At 41.4% G+C, this 22,496-nt stretch overlaps 1 protein-coding gene across 1 annotated transcript in view; it reads right to left on the reverse strand.

Annotated features, from left to right (window-relative positions):
* The window catches only part of Dnah14 (dynein axonemal heavy chain 14), a 196,983-nt gene that overhangs the window by 144,186 nt on the left and 30,301 nt on the right, over window positions 1-22,496 (reverse strand). Inside the window, exons 17-27 of the mRNA XM_028789300.1 lie at window positions 19,218-19,559; window positions 18,061-18,430; window positions 17,751-17,941; window positions 14,419-14,664; window positions 12,659-12,780; window positions 9,984-10,155; window positions 9,260-9,364; window positions 9,053-9,171; window positions 8,195-8,269; window positions 6,959-7,046; window positions 1,895-2,148 (exon numbers count right to left, since the gene is read on the reverse strand). Of these exons, the coding sequence (XP_028645133.1) occupies window positions 1,895-2,148; window positions 6,959-7,046; window positions 8,195-8,269; window positions 9,053-9,171; window positions 9,260-9,364; window positions 9,984-10,155; window positions 12,659-12,780; window positions 14,419-14,664; window positions 17,751-17,941; window positions 18,061-18,430; window positions 19,218-19,559 (2,084 nt within the window). The remainder of the gene's footprint in view (window positions 1-1,894; window positions 2,149-6,958; window positions 7,047-8,194; window positions 8,270-9,052; window positions 9,172-9,259; window positions 9,365-9,983; window positions 10,156-12,658; window positions 12,781-14,418; window positions 14,665-17,750; window positions 17,942-18,060; window positions 18,431-19,217; window positions 19,560-22,496) is intronic.

The following is a 22,496-nucleotide window of genomic DNA, read 5'->3' on the forward strand; positions in this document are numbered from 1 at the left end:
GGGAGAGAGGGAGAGAGGGAGAGAGGGAGAGAGAGAGAGAGAGAGAGAGAGAGAGAGAGAACACAAGCACCCCAACACTATCAGTAGTATTCTGCTATAATTGCAGACAGGAGGCTAGCATAACTGTCCTCTGAGTGGCTTCACTCAGCAGCTGATGGAAACAGATGCAGAGACCCACAGCAAAACAGTAGGCTAAGCTCTGGGAATCTTGTAGTAGTGTGTGTGGTAGGGATTGAAAGAGCCAGAGTGGTCAAGGACACCACAAGAAAATCACCTACAGAATCAACTCACTTGGGCATTTAGGGCCTCACAGAGACTGAACCACCAACCAGAGACCATGCATGGGATGGTCTCCCTACACATATGTAACAGATGTATAGCTTGGTCTTCATGTGGGACCTCTAACAATAGGAGTAGGGGCTATGTCTGACTCTTACCTGCCTTTGAACCTCTTTCCCCTAGCTTGTGAGCCTTGTCTAACCTCAATAGAAGAAGATACAACCAGTCCTACTACTATTATCCTGATTTTTTGAGTTAGTTTTGTATCCTGCTATTTTTCTGAAAGTGCTTTATTGCCTGTAGATGTTTCCTGGTAGCGTATTTAGAGCTTTTTATGCATAAAATCATAAAAAATTTATAGATTCATTACAATCATCATAAAAATTCCAACACAATTTTTTGAAGAAACTGAAAACAAGCAAAAAAGCAAGCAAGCAAACAAACAAACAACAACAAGATAACCTTCAACTTCATCTGGAAATCCAAAATCCAAAGATGGCTAAGGCATCCTGAAAAAAATTAAAGAACTCCTGGAGTATCATCATTCTAGATTTCAAGTTGTGTCTCAGAGCTATCATAATAAAAACAAGGAGACACTGGCATGGAAATGTTGATCAATGCAATAGAATCAGAAGACCCAGAGTACGCCCTCACATCTACAGACAAAGAAACCAAAATTACAACTAGAAAAAAAAAAGATAGCATTCTCAAGAAATGGTGCTGGTCACACTGTGTGGTTTCATGTGGAATTACATCCACACAGATCCACTCCTATCACCCTGCACAATGGGTCAAGGCCAGATAGCCTGAATCTGATAGAATTGGCTGTAAAGGACTCACCTGAACTCATTGGTACAGGACCCCGACAGCACAGACATTAAGGCCAAGAGCTAAAGAAAACGTCATGAAGCTACAGAGCTTCTAGGCAGCAAAGGACAGTGTTATTAGAGCAAAGTGGTAGCCTACAGGATGGGAAAAACTTTACTCGTTATATATCTGACAGAGAGTTGGTTTCTAGAATGTGCAAAGAACAAAACCTAACATCAAGGAAACAAACAACTCATTTAAAACTGAGATACAGAACTAACAGTGAGTTGTCAGAAGATGATGCCCAAACAGCTGAGAGGCACTTTTAAGAATGTTCAAAACCCCTAGCCATGAGGGAAATGCAAATTAAAACTATTCTGAGATTTCATCTTATCTCTATCAGAATGGATAATATTAATAAAGGACAGCAGGTGCTGGTGAGGCTGTGGGGGAGGGGACACATATTCACCACTGGTGGGAGGTCAAATTAGTATGGCCAATATGGAAATCAGTGTAAAGTTTCCTCAAAAGGGAGAAAAATCATCTACTCGTTACCTTTGCTGAAACCTGTTTCCAGGTTCAGTGACAACAGACAGAACGCACACTGTGTCATCAGTGCAGAAAGACAGGGAACAGAAAAACAGAAGTGAGGAGGGGAAGGGCTGAAGAAGCAGGGGGAGGACCACATGCTTAGAGAAGCAATGAATTCTTGAAGTGCAAACCAGTTTGCGAGAGGAAGTTTGAAGCAGAGAACGTAATGGTCTATATGTAAGAATGTGTAATGTAGTCATAATTTTCAGCCACTTACCGGGTCCACTCAAAGTCCTGCGCACTGAAGATGTTCTTAACGAGCAGATCTGTCAGGATGTCTCTGCAGTGCACATAGATGATCACTGTTGCTGCCAGCATGGTTTTTGTGCGTGGGTTGCTAGTATTCAGTGTGACCAGCACTGCAATATCTTCCAGCTGATGCAGTACACGGGCATGGACTGCCTCTAGTTTTTCTCTTGGATTATAACTTATAAAGCCTTTCAAACAGTCATTATAAAACATAATCTGGCTCTGGAAAAGGGAGGGAAATACACATTAATAGAAACATATAATCTTATTTTAATTAGCATTTGTCTCCATGAACTGAATGTTACAGGTGTAGAGGATGACCAGTGTGGGAAGGAAAGCTCACGCACATTTGAAAGCAGAAGACTGCCTTCTGACTCATGCTTATGACTTATATTTTCTAAATCTTAGGCTTTAAAATCTGTTTTATTTTTGATGGCTTCATATATGGACATGATGAGTTATAGTCATTTCACTTCCCAGCACCTGCTCCCTGCCTGTTGAAGCCCTTCTTCCTTGTGTCCCTGTATGTCCCAGTGGATTCAATTAGGGACGTGTGCAGGAGAAATGATGGAGTGCATGACCTAAGTGGGTCATGTATAGCACCCCCTCCAAGGGTTGGGGAATATCAAGGAAGGAGTGTGGATGGTACAAGAACCAGAGGAAGGGGAGGCGTGGTGCAAATAAAATGTCCTCTGAAGGTGACATGGCCCTCCTGCCCATGAACTCACTGAAATACTGCAGCCATGCTTAGCTGTATAAGACCATGCCTCAGACCACACTGCCAAGACCACATCCCATGACTGTGCTCATAAAATCCCATCATGGCAGGAGAAGGGCACTTGAGGGCCCATCTCTCCTTGAGGGAGTCCTCACAGTTAATGATGGTTGCAGGAAAGGGTGTCCCTTTCTTTAGCTGCATAGCCATCCATACATTGTCCATGCTCCAGGAAATAAGTCTTAGATTCTTAGCACACGATTGTTAAATTAAAACCTGAGCACATTCACAATGGTAGAAAAACCCAAAATAAATTAGTGTTGTCTTCTCCATGAGACTCTAGTGTAATATTCCTAGCACAAAATGGTTATATTTGTAGTTAAAAAAATTATATAACTTTTACTATCTGATTCATCTGTCAGATTCATTCTTCCCAGATATGTGAGAGCTATACAGATGGGCTCACTTATAAATCAGGCTGACTGTAGACGTTAAAGGAAGGAAATCATCAGGAAAGCTGCCATGTTTGTAAAGTCAGCCCCTTGTGTAGAGAGTGTCTTCTGGAAGAAGGTCATGCTTGGATAAGGAGTCATCATGAATTTACTTTGACCTATGCTGAATTTTAAGCACTTAAAAACACATAAATGGCGCTGGGCGGTGGTGGCGCACGCCTTTAATCCCAGCACTTGGGAGGCAGAGGCAGGCCGATTTCTGAGTTCGAGGTCAGCCTGGTCTACAGAGTGAGTTCCAGGACAGCCAGGGCTATACAGAGAAACCCTGTCTTGAAAAACCAAAAAACAACAAAAAAACCACATAAATAGGGCTGTACAGTTATATATAAATGGGAACAGCTAGCATACAGGAAACACATATTGTGGTGATATTTTTTCCAGAGAAAGGGTAAGAAGATAGATGGCAGAAACCTGGGGCATTAGTCAACATTCTTTTTCTGCAGGCAGCAGAAATTAACTTTTAAAAATGCATGTCTTTAATTTTGTGAGCCTATAATTACATAATTTCTCCCTCTGTTTCCTCCCTCTAAACCCTCCTATACACTTCTCCTTGTTCTATTTCAAATTCATGGCTTCTTTTTTCATTAATTGTTTTTACTACTTAAATGTGTCTGTGTGTATATATATGAACACATATTAGGAATATATATATATATATATATATATATATATATATATATATATATATCTGTATACATACATACATACCTACATACATACATAGTGGACAGCCAATTGCTGTGCTCTTCCCTGGGGAACACTATTTGGCAACCAACTCTAATAAGATGTGGTAGGCTCATAATCAGCAGATCAATGAGAGACTGAGGCTTGGGAAGCATGCAGGCAAAGTGACTACAATGAGACAATGGAATAGCACTATCTATTATCCATGAAGAGATATTTTCTATATAGATTTATCCATGATATAACAATTAGTAATATATATTAGATATATAGTAAATATAGTAATTCTTCTATCAATAAATGAGCCACCATTCTAAAAGTCAGGAGTTTCACTGCACACAGTGTGAGACAATGGTGCATGAGTTACAGCCTCAAGTGAGAAGATCCATGTTGAGGGAATTCTATGCATCATATTTTTTTTTTTAAAAAGTTCTATTGCTACACTTAGGTTGAAATATGGTCCAGGAATACTGTGCTCCAAGTGCTCATGAGAACACTGCAAGGAAACAGAACAAGAGTCTCGTGACCTCAGTGTCTTCAAAAACATTGAATTGTCATAGGAATGTGCTTTCATGCTCCTCCAAGATGTAGTGGCCAGGAGGAGCTCTGAATGAAGCTGACTCTCATGAGACACCGCAATCCACCTCACTTATCAGCTCCATTTCCCAAGACCCCAGCGACGTTAGAATGGTGGCACATTTATTGATAGAAGAATTACTATATTTACTATATATTTAATATATATTACTAATTGTTATATCATGGATAAATCTATGTAGAAAAATATATGTCTCTTCGTGGACAATATATAGTGCTATTCCATTGTCCCATCCTTTCAAAAATATCTTTTTATTCAGAGACAACTCTATGCGCAGGTCAAGAGACCTGGAAATTCCAGGGAACTATAAATTACACCCTGGGATGGGAAATAGGCAATAGGTAATGGAGGTCAGGGGACCTGGGCAGAAGTGCATTCAGTGACTAAGATCCACTCTAGACGATTCATTGTAAGAACAGAATGCAGTGGCTGCTTCTTGTTAAGCACTCATGGGCCACTAAGCCGGCAAAGAGCTACTCTTAGGTCAGGCTGGACCACTTGAATTTGTCTAACTACAGAAATGTATAGAGCCTCCCCCGCCCGTACTTTTGTCTTCTTCCTTCATAGAATCATTTTATACCAGCTTGTCAGCTTAAGAGCTGGCATTTACTTAGTCACATGGAAAGCAAATTTTCTGTCTACACCCCTACGTGACCTTAATGAGGACTTAAAAATTGGGTGGGTCAGACAACTTAAAACTGGAAACTTATTTTTAACAAGGAGAACTGTAAGTCAAATATGCTTTCTGTAATATGTTATAATGGTTACTTATGGCACAGGCTTGCTACCTAGATATCTCTCTCCAGTTAATCAGTCTCCAATGTTCACACTGACCCCAATGACTGACAAGCAATCCAGTTTCAGACTGTATTAGTGACATTCCTCATTGTTCGGACAAAATACCTGACAAAAAGTAACTTTATAAGGCAGGATTTATCTTGGCTCATGGTTTGTTGTGTCAAGAAAAAGCATAGAGTGGGAAGGGTGGCAGCTCTCAGCTGTGGGATCAGGGGCATGTGGCTGTTTGCTCTCACACAGAGAAATATCAAGGAGCCATCCAGGGCTACAAAACCATAAGGTCTGCCTCCCACTCCCACCCTCTGGTGACCAGCTTCCTCTAGGCAGGCATCCAGCACCTCTAGCTGGGTCCAAGTGCTCAAACACATGGGTGTGGGTACATTTCACATTCAAACCATGACACAGATCTCTAGACACCTTAGAAATTAGGATCACCCCCTTTTCCTATGACCATTCAGATTTTCTAGTAAAAGATCAAAGACACAAAAAGTCATCTTCTCAACTTCTGTGGCTACTCTCATACTTCCTGTTCTGCCTTCCCCTCCAGCCCCCTGCCCCACTCCTGTGCCAGCACTTGCCATGGGCTTGCCTTTCATCTATTCCTTAAATGCTTTTCCTCTTGGGAACCCTGTTTTGTCTTTTGCTGAGGAAGGGTTCAATGATTTCTTAGGTCACCTGACAATTTTGGCTTTTTTTGAATCACACTTTTCGAAATCCCCCCCTTTGTCTTAAAAACATATGTATGTGGATAGCTGTGTGCTTGCATGTGCACACCTGCACCACATGTATGCAGGAGCCATCATGAGAGGCATCTTATGGAACCACAGTTACAGAAGGTTGTGAGCTACTATGTGGGTGCTGGGAACTGAACCTGGGTCCTCTGCAAGGGAGTGAGCGCCCTCAACCACTGAGCCCTCATTGCAGCCTTCCTCTCTTTTAACCTCAAGAAAAGCAACCATACTCACACTAACCAGTATGCAGAACAATGGCTTCCTACAAACTCATTCATGTCCTAACCCAGCACCTGTAAGGACTGCAAGAGGGACAGGGCAGATGGGACGGAGGATTGTGAGATGGAGGGACTATTCTGGGTCATCTGTCACATGAATCTTTACAACTAGAGACTTTTTTCTGTCTCTGAATAGGAGATAGAACTGGAGAAGGAAGGTTGGAGAGACACATGACCAGCTTTTAAGATGAAGGAAGAGCCAACAAGCTGAGGTATGCTGGTAACCTTCTCTCTAGGAACTGGTGGAGGCCAGAATTTATATTTTTTCCCTCCAAGAGCCTACATACAATCCTGGTGACACCTTGATCTCAGCAGGGAGCCTAATACAAGTCTTTAAGATAACAAATTTAATAGTTTTAAGCTGCCAGCCTAGTCTAGAGTAACTTTGAGCAGTAACAATAAAAAATGTGTTATAATGTAATATAGTTGATACTTTTAAGAAAATAATTTATGGGTTACCTTAATTTCATATTATAATCTGAAAATTTTTAAACTCTAAAAAGGTGAAGGAATTCTAAAATGAATATCAGCATATTTCTGTAATAATTTTACTGTATTTATATTATTTGTGTATCTATAAATAAGGGATATATTTAAAAACAACCAGGATGTATCAGTATCCTTCATAATAACTCATTTTTCATATTTTTTTCTTTCTTAGCACTGCAACCACACAATAAATCTCCTCCTCATGACTCAAGGTGACATGAACTCACCACAGTGATGACCACTTGCCCTGGATGTGACATGACCCAGTCAGAAAAAGTATTGTATTTCCAGTCTTCAATACCTTGAATTATAAATCTATAAGCCAAAAATATATTTATATTATACATACAGGCTCAGTGATGCTGCCATTTAATGATGAAGCATTAACACCATTGGTGTCTTAATCTGAACACGTGTTTATAAATAATACTGTTAAGCTGTTCTTTACCTGTTTAAGCTGTTTAAGCTGTTCTTTACCTGTCAGTAAACCCCCACCTGGGTTAGAATACACAGAAGCTCAAGAGGAGACATATTAGCTTGAGTCACAATGTTATCAGGGGTAAGAAGCTGAAAACACTATGTTCACAAATAATTTTTACAAGGGGCATCTTTCTGGCTCACCGATCACCCCAGGACAGAAGCAGAGGCAAGGGAAAGTCAACACATTCATAATTAGGTCATGTAGATGCTAGCAGTCAGCTGTGCTCTAGAAACACTGGGCTGGTTCTCAGAAAGTTAGTAAACATGAAAACTTAAAGTAGCTTTTCCATAGAGAGAGAGAGAGGAAGAAGATGAAGCTGGGAGGGAGGGAGGTGGAGGAGAGCGCCGAGGGGCTGGGAGGGGAAAGAATAGGATCAAAATGTATTGTGTTAACAAAGCTTTTAATAACAAATTAGAGCTGTGACATAGCTGTTCTAGTCAAATTCGCTTTACAAGTTTACACTGGGCTACTTTTTTCCCTGGAAGTAGATGGCAACAACAGACTACTGTACAAAAAGGAGAATCTCGAATACACTAAGTGAGGGCTGTTAGTCTGCCTACTGCTGCCTAATGTGTACAAGGCCCACTCTGTCTCCAGGCCCACTCTCACCTCCAGGTCTAAACTGAGTCAACAATCTGAGTGTGTAAATGTGGCACAGAAAGACAAAGGAGTGAGCCTGAGGTCTTCTGCAAACAGGCTGGAGTTGGCTTGAGTTCAGGTATTGGCTGACATTGGTGCTCATGTGCGCCCACACACATCTGACCAGGGCAACCTTCATGAGTATTTACGCTTCAGAAACTGTCAGTCATCACTCATACGTCACGCGCTATTAAAATCCACTCTGCATGTTTCTCTGAATATTTCACTTATATTGGTAGCTATGCAAGCTACCCATACTTATACGCACAGACACGCACGCACGCACGCACGCACGCACGCACACATTTGTTTTTTGTTTTCAGGATTTAAGCACTGTACTTACTTCTTCAGGACATCAAACATGCTTTTTTCTACATTTACCATCCACTGTTCTACAGCAGCTCTTACACGGATTTTCCTGTAATTTGTTAAAAAGTTATAAAAATTACTATAATATCATAGATATTAACATTTCATTTATTTGAGAAACTTGTAAATTAAGTTCTCAACATACATACATTACTTATGGGGCCAAGACTTTTACCTTCTGGTTTTTTTTTTTTTTTTGATTTTTCACTTGGAAAACCATACAGAAAAATACATAACTTTAGGGAATTCTGTCAAAAATTATTCTACATAAAAATGAATGCATGGGAGATGAATTGTATTATAGGTATTTTTGGATTTTTCATGATTATTTTAAATATCTAAATTGGGCTGGGACTTTGTTGGGTAGGAACGCTTGGGCACAGCGCTGTTTTTCTCAATAATTAAAGCTTGTATCAGGAGCCAGGTACTAGAGGTGAGGCGCCCTTCTGAGGCCGCTAAACCGATCATTGTGACAGAAGGCCTGGGCTTGTTGCATTTGCCTATGAAGCCACCACAGTGAAACCCAGGTCAAACAATGCCAACATCCCCTAGACAGCAAATGTCCACTCTGTCTGAAAAGTCAGATTCATGTGGAACAAAAGCCAGCGTGGATTAGTGCCCAGGGCTGGACGCTTTCTTTTGTTTCAACTTTTCATGAAAGTAGAAGTGAGAGGACAGCCCGGGGTGGTAAGGCAGGGAGTGGGAGAGGCCATGTCCACGTAAGGACAATATCTTTGAAGAAACAGGTTGCTTAGCAAGTTTGTATGGAATGTAGAGATTTCAAAGCAGGGAGGTTGGGACAGAGCCCCTACAGTCTAAGCATGGCTCATACTTGGGCAGCACTAGACCTTCCCCTTCGGCAGAGATGAGCATCTTTACAGAGGGAGGGCCGACGCCCTGCTTCCACAGGAGTACATGTCTTACGTTTTCAAAACATTTCACAAGATGAGGCTACAAAACAGAACACACGCGTTAGTCACACAGTACGTCCTGACAGAGTGCGGAGATAATACGGTGTGCGAGAGGACAACATTGTTACCTGCACGGATTCGGGATTTTTGCTGTTAGCTAGAATATCAAGAAGTTCATCATTGCTGAGGAAATAAAATCTCGGGAAACTCATTCTTTTAAGTTCAAGGTATTCCTGTCCAAAGCCAAAAGAAAGACAGCTAAGAACATACATCTATCCATCTTAGAAATCACATCCTCACCTTTAGTATTAAAGGTGCAGTGTGCACACTAGTTTCAGCCAAAATTATAATCTATGCTCCATAAAAGCCAAAGTACTTCTTAGTGCGGCAAAAGTGAAATAAAGGGAAAGGAACACAGAAGTGAGCGAACAGCAAAGGAACAGCCAGGCTAGAGCTGTGCTGCACCACGTGTGCCACACATGGGTCAGCACCCTGGCAGGGCGCAGGCATCACCGGGATTCCAGCATCGTGGCAGGGCACAGGCATCACTGGGACTCTAGCTCCCTGGCAGTGTGCAGGACATCACTGTGACTCTGGCACCCTGGCAGGGTACAGGTATCGCCCACCAGGACTTAAACTGAAAGGAAATATGGGTATAAGTAAAGGTTTGGTCCTTTGCTTGAGGGTTGATTACTCTACCCATTTTTTTCTCTTGATAGCACTTCCATTAAACCAAAAAAGGGCCATGAGAGTTAGAACAGTTGCCAATTGGGATGGCAGAGAGTAAACTCTACCCTCCTGGATGTTTCTGCAGTTATCAGAGTACTGCTGCCCTTGGGGGCCACAGTTTACCTCAAGACTTTTCTTTATGCTTTCAAGATGGCTGTTGCAACTTTTCAGAATGCCCAGGATTCCTGTGGTGATGGTTATGTGCAGGGCGTTTAGTTTGTTCAGTACTCGTGACATTATTTCTTTCCATGTGAGAAGTACCTGGGAGAAGAGTTTTGTTTCTGCTGCCAGCTGTCTTTAAACATAAAATTAAATGTGAACAAATGTTATAATTAATATCAATAATATTGTTGAGTTTAGAAGACAATTTTGATATGCTTTAGTTGACTTGATTGGATCCCAGTGTACATAGTGAAATCCAAGCTCTATAGATGGTTACCCAATCTTAGATGCTAAGGAAATGAAGGCAAATGCCACCCACCTTACAGAACTTTTCCTTTATGGAATACTTACTATTTTACCCATTGGCTAAAAGAATCAAAACTCATACATGGCACAAACCACTAATACCCGAGTCTACTCCCTCTGCTGTTGAGTTGAATGAGGGAATATTTTCAAGAGTTTTATTGCCTTTTACTCTCTCTGCTCGCTTGGACTTTCCATCCACAGTTAGCCCCAACCTGGTTCAAGTTCTCCATGGCTTGGAGGTGGAGGTGGAGAAGTCAGAGGTAAAGTCTTCCATTCAGCTATGATCCTCTGGAGTCCTCTTTGCCTCGTGGCTGCTGCCCTCTGGAATGGTAGGTATCAGTGGAGACAAGATGTCCCCTCAGCAGGAACTTAATGTACCATTCCCTGGCGCTTTCCAGCTGATCTCATAGAAACAGTTTTCAATCTCCAATTATAAGCGGCAGTCTTCAGGGGGTTTTTGAATTGTTTGCTTTGGTTTGGTTTTGCTGAACGATGTATGGGTTGAAGATCTTTGTAGTTAGCTTCAGTTTGGAAACATCTGTCACCATTGTCTAACTTGGTATTTTTGTCTTCAGAATTCTCTAGGGAAGAGATCTTCATTTTTGCTATCCCCATACTTCAAGGCTGATATGCTAAACTCTCCAGAGAACCTTCCACCATTACCCTGCTCTTTGTTTTGGGTGATGGTGTTAAATGTTTCTGTAATTCAGCAGAAATATCATGGAAGACACTTGAATCCCCATGCCCATGTTGTGTGTTAAGTACCTGTCCCATCTCTGAAGGTTCTTACATAGCCCTCCCAGGATGTGTGACTCTCACCTATTCCTTTGGAACTTCCCTCTTTGATGAATCTCTGCCTCTCTTCCATTGGTATTGGGCCTCGTCCTTCATTTGTTATGGGTTTACTACTGATTCCATTTTTTCTTTTCTTATATATACTGTAAAGACACCTCAATATCTCCTAACAAAAGACCCCTTTCCTAACTTAGCATATTTGGTAAAAGAACAACCATCTGGTCTTTTTATTGATAAAACACATCTTTAGTAGGAAGTAGTTTTAAAGTCTGAATTTAAAGGTTAAAGTTGTGGTAACCTAGGTGTGTGGGCTTACCCTGGGGATGCAGAACAACTGAACAGCACAGCTCAGAATTGTAACTGAGTTAACAGATGAGTACCAAGCATCCTTACAATGAGAACTGTACATATGTAACAAATAAGTCTTGTTCCCTATGAAACAGCACTTCCACTTAAACAGCTCTCACATGTAACTTCTGGTAGTTCACCTTTGTTCCTAAAATAAGGTTCAGAGTGATTGACCTGTGGTCATGGTTTTCTACAACCCAAAGGTGTTACTGCATATGCTGTCCCTGCTCACTTCAGAATGGAGTCTAGGATTTACTATGAGTCCTTGACATTCTGCCTGGATAGCTCATCTGTCTGTCTGAGTACTCTCAAGACTGAGCACTGTAAGAAGCTGCGTGCTGTGAAATGAAGGGAAACAGAACATTTACCCATGCTGAGTCCCTCCATTTTATCTGCTGCAAAGTGAGGTATTCTCATGTATGAATGCCACCACAAACCATGTTTCTTGTTCACATCCAAACCAGACTAGTCTTCCAGAACTAAAGAGACACATAATATTATGGCTTAAGAATTGTTATGCTCTGATGTGTCTCAAGTTTTTTAAAATAGTTTTATGTCAACAATTAAGGGAATTAAATTTTCAAGTGTAAGATGATTCTTGTAGTGATCGATGAATGAGAAAATAATCATGATGGTCTAACAGAGCCATGTGGTGTCCGTGGTGCTCTGGCCACTTTCCTATTGCTGAGACAAAATGTGTGACTAAAAGCAATTAAGGAAGGAAGGGCCTTTACTTTGGCCTACAATTCCTGTGTGTGTGTGTGTGTGTGTGTGTGTGTGTGTGTGTATGTGTGTATGTGTGTATGTGTGTATGTGTGTATGGTGTGTATGTGTGTGTGTGTGTGTGTGTATGTGTGTGTTGATGTGTTATATCCCACAAGGATAAGAAGACACGGCAGCTGGAGCAGGAAACCAGATGCTGGAAACCACAGTCAGGAAGCTGAGAACAAATAGGATGCTCCATGGGTTATGAAACCTCAATTCTGTTTCCTCCTGCAAGCGCCATATCTCCTAAAAGCTCACCAGTCTTCCTACACAACATGAATAGCTTAAGATCAAATATTCAATCATTCACATTCAAACCACAGCTGATGTTCATTCATTGAAGATATCATTTCTGGAAGATTATAGGAGTTAAATTCCCCATGTATTTTTTAACCCATATGTACATGGTATATTTTTCTTACTTTTGTATTTCTAAAGACTGAAAGACTGGTTCAAGAGAAAGCCAGTTTCTTTGACAGGTCATCCATTCATCAATGGTCTGAGAGAAGAGGGTTAGGTTTTGATTCCATTCATTCACAAGATGCTACAAAAGAGGGAAAATCCACATATAACAATTAAAACACATGAAATTACTCTGTAACAACCATATAATGGAAATTGAGGTGAGGCAATCAGTAATCATTGACACAAAAGTCCTGATAAGGAATCACATAAATGAGGGCAAAGCTGGCTTTGCTCAGTTTCAAATGCCCAGTTCATCCAGTTTTCTCCTAGGTCATGTGATAGGCAAGTCTTTTCATAGGACTTGCACATATACATAAAATTAACGTATGTAACATGCACAGATTATAAAATTAACATGAACAATTTCTGTCATGTAATGACAACCAGGTGTTTGGTAGACACACTATTCCAATCTCTACATTAAGTCTGTCTGTACATGTGTATGTATGCACATAATATCTCTGAGTCTGCCTACCTCTGCTTCAGAAGACTGAGATTAAAGGTGTGGACCACCATCCTGCCTAGTAGGCTTTATTTAGAAAACTCCGTAGTCTAGATCTTTTTTTCTAACTATTACATTTTTTAAAAATAGTGAGAAACTGGTTAAAAATTGATAATAAAATACATTGCTTATTTACAAACCAGTAGATTAGCTCATCCCCACTGATCCCTCAGAAAGACTTGCTTTAAACTCATTTGTATTTGTCTTTTGGCATTTACTAGTGTTCTTTATTCTGTACTTGCTTCCATATTGTATTAAGGTATAACTGATAAAATATAACATAAATTACACTGATTGATTGATTGACTATTTTTAAAGACAGGGTCTTATTGTGTAGCCCTTGGTGACCTGGAATAAGCTTTGTATGACTGGCTTTGAACTCACAGAGATCCAACTGCTTCTCTTTCCCCAAGTGCCAGAATTAAAGGCCTAATTTACAACTTCCAATTAATTTTTATTTTAATAAAGGCATTTAGTGCACCATGCATTCTCACAAGGCTTTATTTAACTGCAACCTGGTCAGATGTATAACTTTGTTCTTGCTGACAATTTCTAAAGTAAAAAAATTTTAATTATATTTTTTGTATCTCATTTTAGGTGAATCTTGTTTTTTTCTGTTGACTATGATTTTTATTTGATGTTGTTTGACAATATAATCCATTCTCTTCTTGTAATACATTGTTTTCTCTTTAAGGCCCATCTAAATGACACTTTTCCTTAAATGTTTACTTACATACAAATGATATGAATTCCACTTGTTGAGTACATACCTTTCTATGACTCTCTCTAGTCTATTCATATAGTGGTACATATCTGAATACCAATTATATTAATTTTGTTATTGAATAGTCTATCAGTACATACCTGATTAAGTTTATTAAGTTTAAAAATTAATTTTATGTAAGTTATTAGATGCAGGGCAACCAGCTATGAGTTACAAGAAACTGGTAAAAGGTGTATTTTGTGGGAGTATTTTTTAAATCTCATCTAAAGTTATCTTGCCCATCCAAATTAAAATTTGATATTTCCTGATAAAAAGTAAGTACTTCTATAAAGTTATTTTTAGTGTTCACACTATTAAATATTCTATTTTCTCTGTAAATATGTGAAAGATCTAAATATTTGAGAATCAAATATGAGTTTTCAGAAAGCAAAGTTGAACTGACAGACTGAGGAAAATGAAAACATTCCCAGAGCTTTGCCCACAGCTGTTACCTTAATTGGCCTGAGATAGGAAGATCCTTTGATTGTGGAAAGGATGGCCTGGGAGTCTTCCAGCTGGGCTATCACGTCGTCGGTGGACGAAATGATCAGGATGGAGCGGCCCTCGGTGAGGTGAGGGACCAGGTGCAGGGGGGACGTGTTCCAGAGCTCGATGATCTTAAACAGCATTTTTTCAAGGGCGGCTTCGTTAGTTGCTGAGACTGATATCTCATTTATTTTTTTTTCATATGGAAACATCTGAAATGAAGAAATTACTATCCAAAGGAACAAATAATTCCCAAAGCATCTATAATAGAACACTTAAACTTGTTTCTTGAAAGGTGTAAGGAAGTGCAGATCTGACGCTGGCGAGGTTAACTCCAGTGTCTGTGTGGTGACAGAGCTTTGTTGAGCCACTCCAACCACTTCACGTGCTTCATGCTCACCTCGAGTGTCCTTTTCCTCGTGTCCCAGATGGGGTGAAGAGTTTGTGTGCACCTCATGTATGTGCAGACAATGCCTTTTCCTTCAAGGTCTTTTCCTCTGCACCAATCCCTATGTCTTTGCTACTTTGAAGTGAGCTTTTTCTTTCTATAATGTATCTTCTAGCATTAGAGTATTGACCCAAGAGAGCAACCTGAAGGACTCTGATTTCTATAGCTTCTTTTGATTTGCTAGATCGCCCTAGGATTAAGGGTATTTTGTTTTGCTTTTTTTTTATGCATTAGTGAAATAGACAGGCCTTCCTCCCGTATATAGTGACTTCAAGTTCCCTTAAGCTCCTGACAGAAAATTATTAGATTCACTCACCAGACTAGAAGGTACTCAGATAACTTCTCAGTCTCTACCTTTAGAATGAACTGTCTAGGATTGCTGTTCTTGTGTGTTGTTAGAAAGCTGAATCTACACTACTCCTGTACATAATCTCTCCAGGGCTAAGAATGAGGTTTAATCTCTATGTTTTGCTAATGGATCACAGTGAGGGCTATGAACCAGAAAATGACTAATGTTCACCGTCTATTATGAGTTACCAAAGATGGCACTCAGGACTGGAACTGACCAGGAGTACTTAAGGATTTAGCCAACAGCACTAAGACTAAGCTTGCTTTTGAACATCTATTATTCAGCTAACATAGACTAAAAACCCACAGAACTATCTAAAAGTTTTATGCTAAAGATAAACATTTTTGCTCAATATACTCAAGATGGTTAAAAATAAAATCCAGACACAGGCATGTGTAAGACAAAACTTGAGCCATGTGAATCTAGTCCTGACAAGTCTTTATGACCAAAGCTTAGTGGACAAAGTGGGTCTTCAATGACACTGTGACAGCTTTAAAGCATGACAGTGCCTTTAATGACTTATCTCTTGGTACCATGGAGCACAAAGTCTCAAAAGTGCAAATGATCAGTTATGGCAGGACAGTTCCTTTTCTCTTCTAAGTTACTTTATGGCATGCTTTTCACATGAGAGTTTCCCAAGAGCCTGTACTTCTTAGACAGAACCTTACCATATAACTGCATAACACTATAAATAACCTCAAACAGATGGATGCATTCATTAGGGTTAAGACGTCCCACAAAATCTTTCGGCATGACTCTCATCTCCTAGTCAAGACCAAGAAATGTAGGTTTTTGAAAACTTACATAGGCTGATCACTCCTCCCTTACTAGAACCTGTCCACAAGGTAGTCCTCTCCCTAGCTCTGCTGTTATAACTTAGAGAGAAGTGGGCTGCTCTGGCCCTGGGCTGTGGTCCACTGCATCGTCTGCAAACCTTACTCACTTCTCTTCGTGTTCAGTAATTTGGACCCTCTAAAATCTGTACCAGACTTTCTTATTAAACTACTCATCATAGTACTAAGTCGAGGATGGCTCAGAGGTATTATATTGGGTACCGCAGGGCACTGTTTCATGCCGGCCACCAGGTGACCGCCTGAAATGCCTTAACCTGACCTGTTCATGAGTAGTTCCACTTGTCCAAGACACCACAATTAAAATACCTGAGGTGTCCTAGATTTTCAGCAAGCTAGTTCAAATGAGCTCAGCTGTTAGCACTGACCCTTGTCTCAGTGAGGTGCTCTGTGGGGCAGAGGTCACTTGGGTGGCACTGGAGCAAGCCAGGAAATAGTGAGAGAGCTGAGTAGTGTGCAGACTAGGTGACCAGGAGAACACAAATGTTACTTCACATAAGGAGATGAAGGACAGAGCTGCCGTTGCTGAGCCAAGGGAGGGCAGGAGAAGACAAGACTTTCGGAGGTGGGTAATAAAAGGCAGTCTGATTTTCTGAACAGAGCTTGAGTACATGAATGGAAACATGAACAGAAATATGACCGTCTGGAGCTCTGGAGGGGGACTGAGGTAATATGACTGTCTGGAGTTCTGGAGGGGGACTGAGGTAATATGACCGTCTGGCGTTCTGGAGGGGGACTGAGGTAATATGACCGTCTGGAGTTCTGGAGGGGGACTCAGGTTAGGTCTAGAGACTTTAAACACTCTCGCTTTAAAAACTCTCTCTTCTAAAATTCCTTCAAAGTATTTCCCATATTCCCCCTTACAACAGAATTATGGTCATAATATGCTGGCTTTGATTACCAAAAAATTAAACATAAATGGAAGTTCTTATAGGCTAGCAAGGAAAATAGAGCCTTTTCAAACAATGAAAACTGAAACTTCTTGTTGTATAGCTTCTCATTTGCTTTGTTATCTTTTTGAGACAGAATTTCATATAGACTAGGCTGGCCTCAAATAGGCTATGTAGTCAAGGATGACCTCAAACTTCTGATCCTACCCCCCCCCACCTCCAGAGTGCTGAGATTCCAGGCATGTGCCATGTGCCAGGTTGGTTTGCGTAGTCCTAGGAAGAGAACACAGGGGTCCAGTGCTAGACCGGCTCTCTACAAACTAAGCCACATCACAGCTCTACATAACAGAGTTTTGTGGGGAATCAAACTGTGACTAATTTGGCATTTCAAACAAAATATCATTATTGGTAAGGCCATCCTAATATGTTCATAATACATTTTCACTGTATATAGAATGAACTAGAGGCATTTGCTATTTCTATTCCTATAAAATGTAATTTCTACAAGAACTAGCATGTTAAAGAATGATGTTTGTCACATAAAAAAGTGTTATTGTTCTCTACCTACTTCAGTAATGAAGGTAAAATGAAAGCCTGCCCCCTCTCCCACTACAGGTGACATCCTGTCACTGATTCCCCACTGGCCCAGGCACACCACTAACCTCCCTGCTTTGTACTTTATGTTCATGGTAGCTCTCCTTGTCTACAATTAAAACCAACCCTTCATGATTCTGTGTTCTTGTCAACTATTTATATTTACCTTGAGAGCTAGAAGTTTCTCTATGGAGAGGTTTTTATCCAGAGAGATTGACTTTCCAGTGATGTCACGCAGAGCCTTCCAGTGCCGTGCCTTGAGACAGGGGTTTCCTAAGGCCGTGATGATAGGCAGCTCTCGTTTGAAGTCGGACACTGACTGCTTCAGCAGTGCTACCATATCATTCTTAGGTAAGCCTGAAAATGCCAGAAAATGTGTCAGCTTATAATATGTTCACATTTTTTAACCAAACAATCTGAGAAAGCGAGACTGTTTTGCCTTTTGTGGATAGGAAGCTTGGAGAAGCACACACTACCTTTTTCCAGTACAATGATTATATGCAGCCACTTGGAGACATTGTTCTTCACTAAGTCGATATCAATGCTTTGGAGAGTACAGTTCCTCCACTGCCAGAAATGTGTCCCCCACTCTTCTTGAGCTTCCCATAATAATTTCCTCAGCATCAGGTCACACTCAATGTCAGAGATCTCCGACAACACGATCTGCGTGATCTCCTCCACGTTAAGAGCGTTCATGTGGAAGTGGGCTTCATCGTAGTAGTCCTGGTAGCTGGAGTATGTTTTCACCTTTAAAGTCAAGCCTTCAGCCTCTGCTGAGAGAGACTGCACGATTTCCTTGGCTTTTGGTATTGGAGTAGAGGCGGAAAGCAGGATAGGACTTCTGATCTAAAACCAACAGGGAAGAGGCCAGATTGTTCAGAACACAAACATGTCTTAATGGCAACATCTTTAGTAAATAACCCCCGTTTTCATGTGACAAAGTGAATGAAAAGTGAATATTACCATTTGACTCAAACACCTAGAACTATTTTAGGAAAAGTGTGTGAGTGCATGCATGCATGTGTGCATCATCCCTTTTATGGAGTTGTTGAAGAATTTTGCTGCCTTGTTTATCACATTCAGAGATGAAGAAAATGCTAACTTCTTGGTAGAATTACTAAAAAAGGACATATGTGATCTTATGTCCCATTCAACTTCACAAATCATCAAAATTCTATTTGTGAATCTCATGGTATCTTAGCTACTTTTCTGATGCTGTGATAAAATGCTGTGACCAAGGCAGCTTATAGAAGGAAGAGTTTATTCTGGTTTACAGTTACAGGGTGATAAAAACTCACTATAGCCAGAGCAGAAAGCTGAGCGCTCACTCCCTCAAGCTCAGACAGGCGGCAGAGAGGGTAAAGCCCCCACCTGGTAATGTAATGTACCTCCTCCAGTAAGGCCATGCCTTACTAACCAAACAGTGCCACCAACTGGGGACCAAGCATTCAAAAGGAGGACATTTCTCATTCAAAGCACCACACAGGGTAAGTATATTTGGATTGCATTATTTAGTTATGATTCCATAAAAAATGAATATATAAAACCATAGTATTACATGAGACTAAGATAAAAAATTTTAAAATATAAAAATAAGACTATAAAAATAGTAACAAATTTAAAAAGCACTTACTTTATCTTTTAAGTTACTGACATCCACTCGTAGGCTGACAATATACGATTCCAGACTGTTCCTGAATTTAGTGAGGCTGGCTTCTTTATTCGTGGCAAGTAACTTCATAGATGTTTTCAGATGATTGAACTTCATGAAGATAATTCTGTAGATGGCGATCTGCTCTTCCGACACATCTATCTGGTAATGTCTCACAACGGAATATAGCTCAGAAATTGTGCAGAAATCTTTTTCTATTTGAATTACGCTTGAGGAAATTTCATCCAAAAAATTAAAATGCTCCACAAATTCTTCCACGTCTGCAGGCTCATAGTCCAGCTGGCGCAGTGATGATTCTAAAATCTGAAAGGATTAGCACACTGATGACAAGTGTTCAATGACGTCACTGTTTTAGGAAACCACGTTACTGTTTCAGAGTTCTGACTTCTACAAGTGTAATCTCATACACTTGCATGTGTGATGCCATACAGACTGGTCCTAATCTTATGCATTTGTTAAATGCTAGAGGACTCCATGGTCCAGTCCTTCCACCATGATCTGAAAGTGCTTTAGAGTTCATATGTAACATACATGCTATTAGACATGCACAATACTTTATGAAACCCATGTGATGAGACCCGCGAGAGTGAGGCTGGAATGGGCGTTCTGACTGTTTATATGCTACATTCTCCAGGCCACAGTCTCTTTTTATCGTGTTTGATAATTAGGTGTTATTTTCTCTACTTTGCAGACAAGGAACCGAGCCTCAAATTAGTCTAAGATCAGGTGTGTGGTAAGTTACAGAAGTACGATTCAATGACTATTAGAGAAACCTCTTCTTGCAATAGATGGCAATTAACACTGAGATCCCTAAGGGGTCACGGTGAAAAGAATGGGGACCTGTGGAACACTGATCCCTAAGTGGGACACCCATCACAGTCCTTTCCTTCAAAGCTTGGAATTTTAGAGAAGAGGGGGCAGGGTTGGTGGGTGACTTCAGAGGAATTGTGCTTTCTGGGCACAACAGGGCAGGTACACTTCCATCACACAGGGGTTGTAACAGAATGGACAGACTTGTCATTCAGAATGCACTGTGTCAGGCCAAGCCTGAGGATACCCCCGCATGGAGAGGGGAGGTGGGCAGGCAGGAAGTCCCACCCCTAGCTAGGGAGCTACTAGCATTTGATAGCTTCTGGAAGAGGGAGAGTCTGTTTTCTTTAATTGTTTCACCCAGGGCAGCTCAACTACACTCTAGAGTAGGCTCTACCCCCAAGACTAGCTGGGCAGAGTGGGCTAGACTTGATGGGTTTAAGAAAGAGAGGAGAGACAGGAGAGAGGAGAGAGAGGAGAGAGAGGAGAGAGAGGAGAGAGAGAGAGGAGAGAGAGGAGAGAGGAGAGAGAAGGGAGAGGAGGGAGAGGAGAGAGAGGAGAGAGAGGAGAGAGAGGAGGGAGAGGAGAGAGAGGAGGGAGAGGAGGGAGAGGAGAGAGGAGAGAGAGGAGAGAGAGGAGAGAGAGAGAGGAGAGAGGAAGAGAGAGAGAGGAGAGAGAGGAGAGGGAGAGAGAGGAGAGAGAGGGAGAGGGGGAGAGAGAGAGAGGAGAGAGAGAGAGAGGGAGAGAGAGGAGAGAGGAGAGGAAGAGGGAGAGAGAGAGGAGAGAGAGAGGGAGGGGAAGGAGGAGGGGGAAGGGGGAGAGAGAGAGAGGGAGAGAGAAGAGGAAAAGAGAGAGGAGAGAGAGGAGAGAGAGGAGAGGAAGAAGGAGAGGGAGAGGGAGGAGAGAGGGGGAGGGGAGGAGAGAGAGAGAGAGAGAGAGAGAGAGAGAGAGAGAGAGAGAGAGAGAGAGAGAGAGAGATTGAGAAGACAGAGAACATCAATTTGTGGAGTAGAGATGTGGGGGATAACTGGATATCTGGGAAGAATTGGGGAAGGAGGTGAAAAGTATCAAATACATTGTATGAAATTCTCAAGGAATTGATAAAAATACTATTTTTGAGGAATGAATGAATATAACTTAAAACAAGAGATGGTGTGAGTAAACTCAGTAGAAAGATAACTCCATTGAGACATTGTATTGCCGGCTTCCTACACCCATAATAGGCATGTTGCCTTCTTCTGCCCTGCTGCCTAACAGGATGTGACATCAGAGATGCTTAGGGAAGCACACAGTGAGTGCAAAGCAGCCAGTGTTCCCGGTGACTGCTGCCTGTGCTCTGGACTACTCACTGCCCGACCCTTTCTGCCCTTGGGGGTTGGAGGTGAGGTGGCGCAGAGTCAATGACACAGACTCTGGGAGCAGATGAGAAACACCACAGCAAGCTCATCTGAATGCTGCTGCAAGCTCCTTTAATACCCTCCACCCATGCCTCATTGGTCTCAAGAAAGCATCTCTTCTAAACAGCAGTTCCTGATTGGCTGGTATTTTCTGCACAAGCAATCCTTGGTCTCTCAGGCAGTTCTCAATTAGGGTCTCCTGTAGGACATGTTTTTTTGCAGCTGCACAGCCCCTGGCTTACATAGAGATGCTCCACCATTCCTCCTACAAGTGACTATGTGGGCACTACTACTGCCCATCAGAGAAATTAGTTCTAACTTGTGTAAGCGACAGTCCTTTTGCTGCTGTTGTTGCTGCCGGTAGGAGTCATACGTAACTGCTACATTAACACTCGCCTGCAATTTCCTGCCTGTACTCAGTGCCTCCCCGACACTGGCATGTCTCCTTTCTTGAAAGTTATTTCTGGTCCACCCAAGCTCTGTTCACTACTTCTGATAAGGTTTTATGCTACATGAGAGTTGGTATGTGCAAGAATGATGCTATCCTCTCAGTTATACAGCAGAGGCACAGTCGACGGCTAGCTTGTAACTTTGGGTTTAAGAAGTATTGGTAGTCTGGCCAAATAAAGAAAAAAAAAAGATAGCTGTTATTATAAACTCCCATCTTGAAGCTCTTCTCGGGCACTGCGGGAGGATGCAGGTACAGGCAACGGCTAGTACACTAGGATCCATATTTGTCTTAGAAAGCAGACAGTCCATGGCATAGAGAGAAGACTCGTTCTCACTGGGGGGATGGAGAACAATGACGTCAGACAGTGACGTGCCTTATAAAGACAGAACAAGAGATGGGCAGTGACCCGAGCGCCATCTCCCACGTGGTCACAGGAAGTTCTAAAGAAAGTGATGTTCAGTAAAAACATGTGTAAGTGCTGAGGAGGGGTCCAGTGGGGTAAAGTGCTTGCCATGCATGTGTGAGGACCAAAGTTTGGATCTCCATAAACTACACAAAACCCAGACACAGGAGCATGCATGT

Source organism: Grammomys surdaster, unplaced genomic scaffold (assembly GCF_004785775.1).
Source record: "Grammomys surdaster isolate TR1022 unplaced genomic scaffold, NIH_TR_1.0 125808, whole genome shotgun sequence".
NCBI lineage: Eukaryota > Metazoa > Chordata > Mammalia > Rodentia > Muridae > Grammomys > Grammomys surdaster.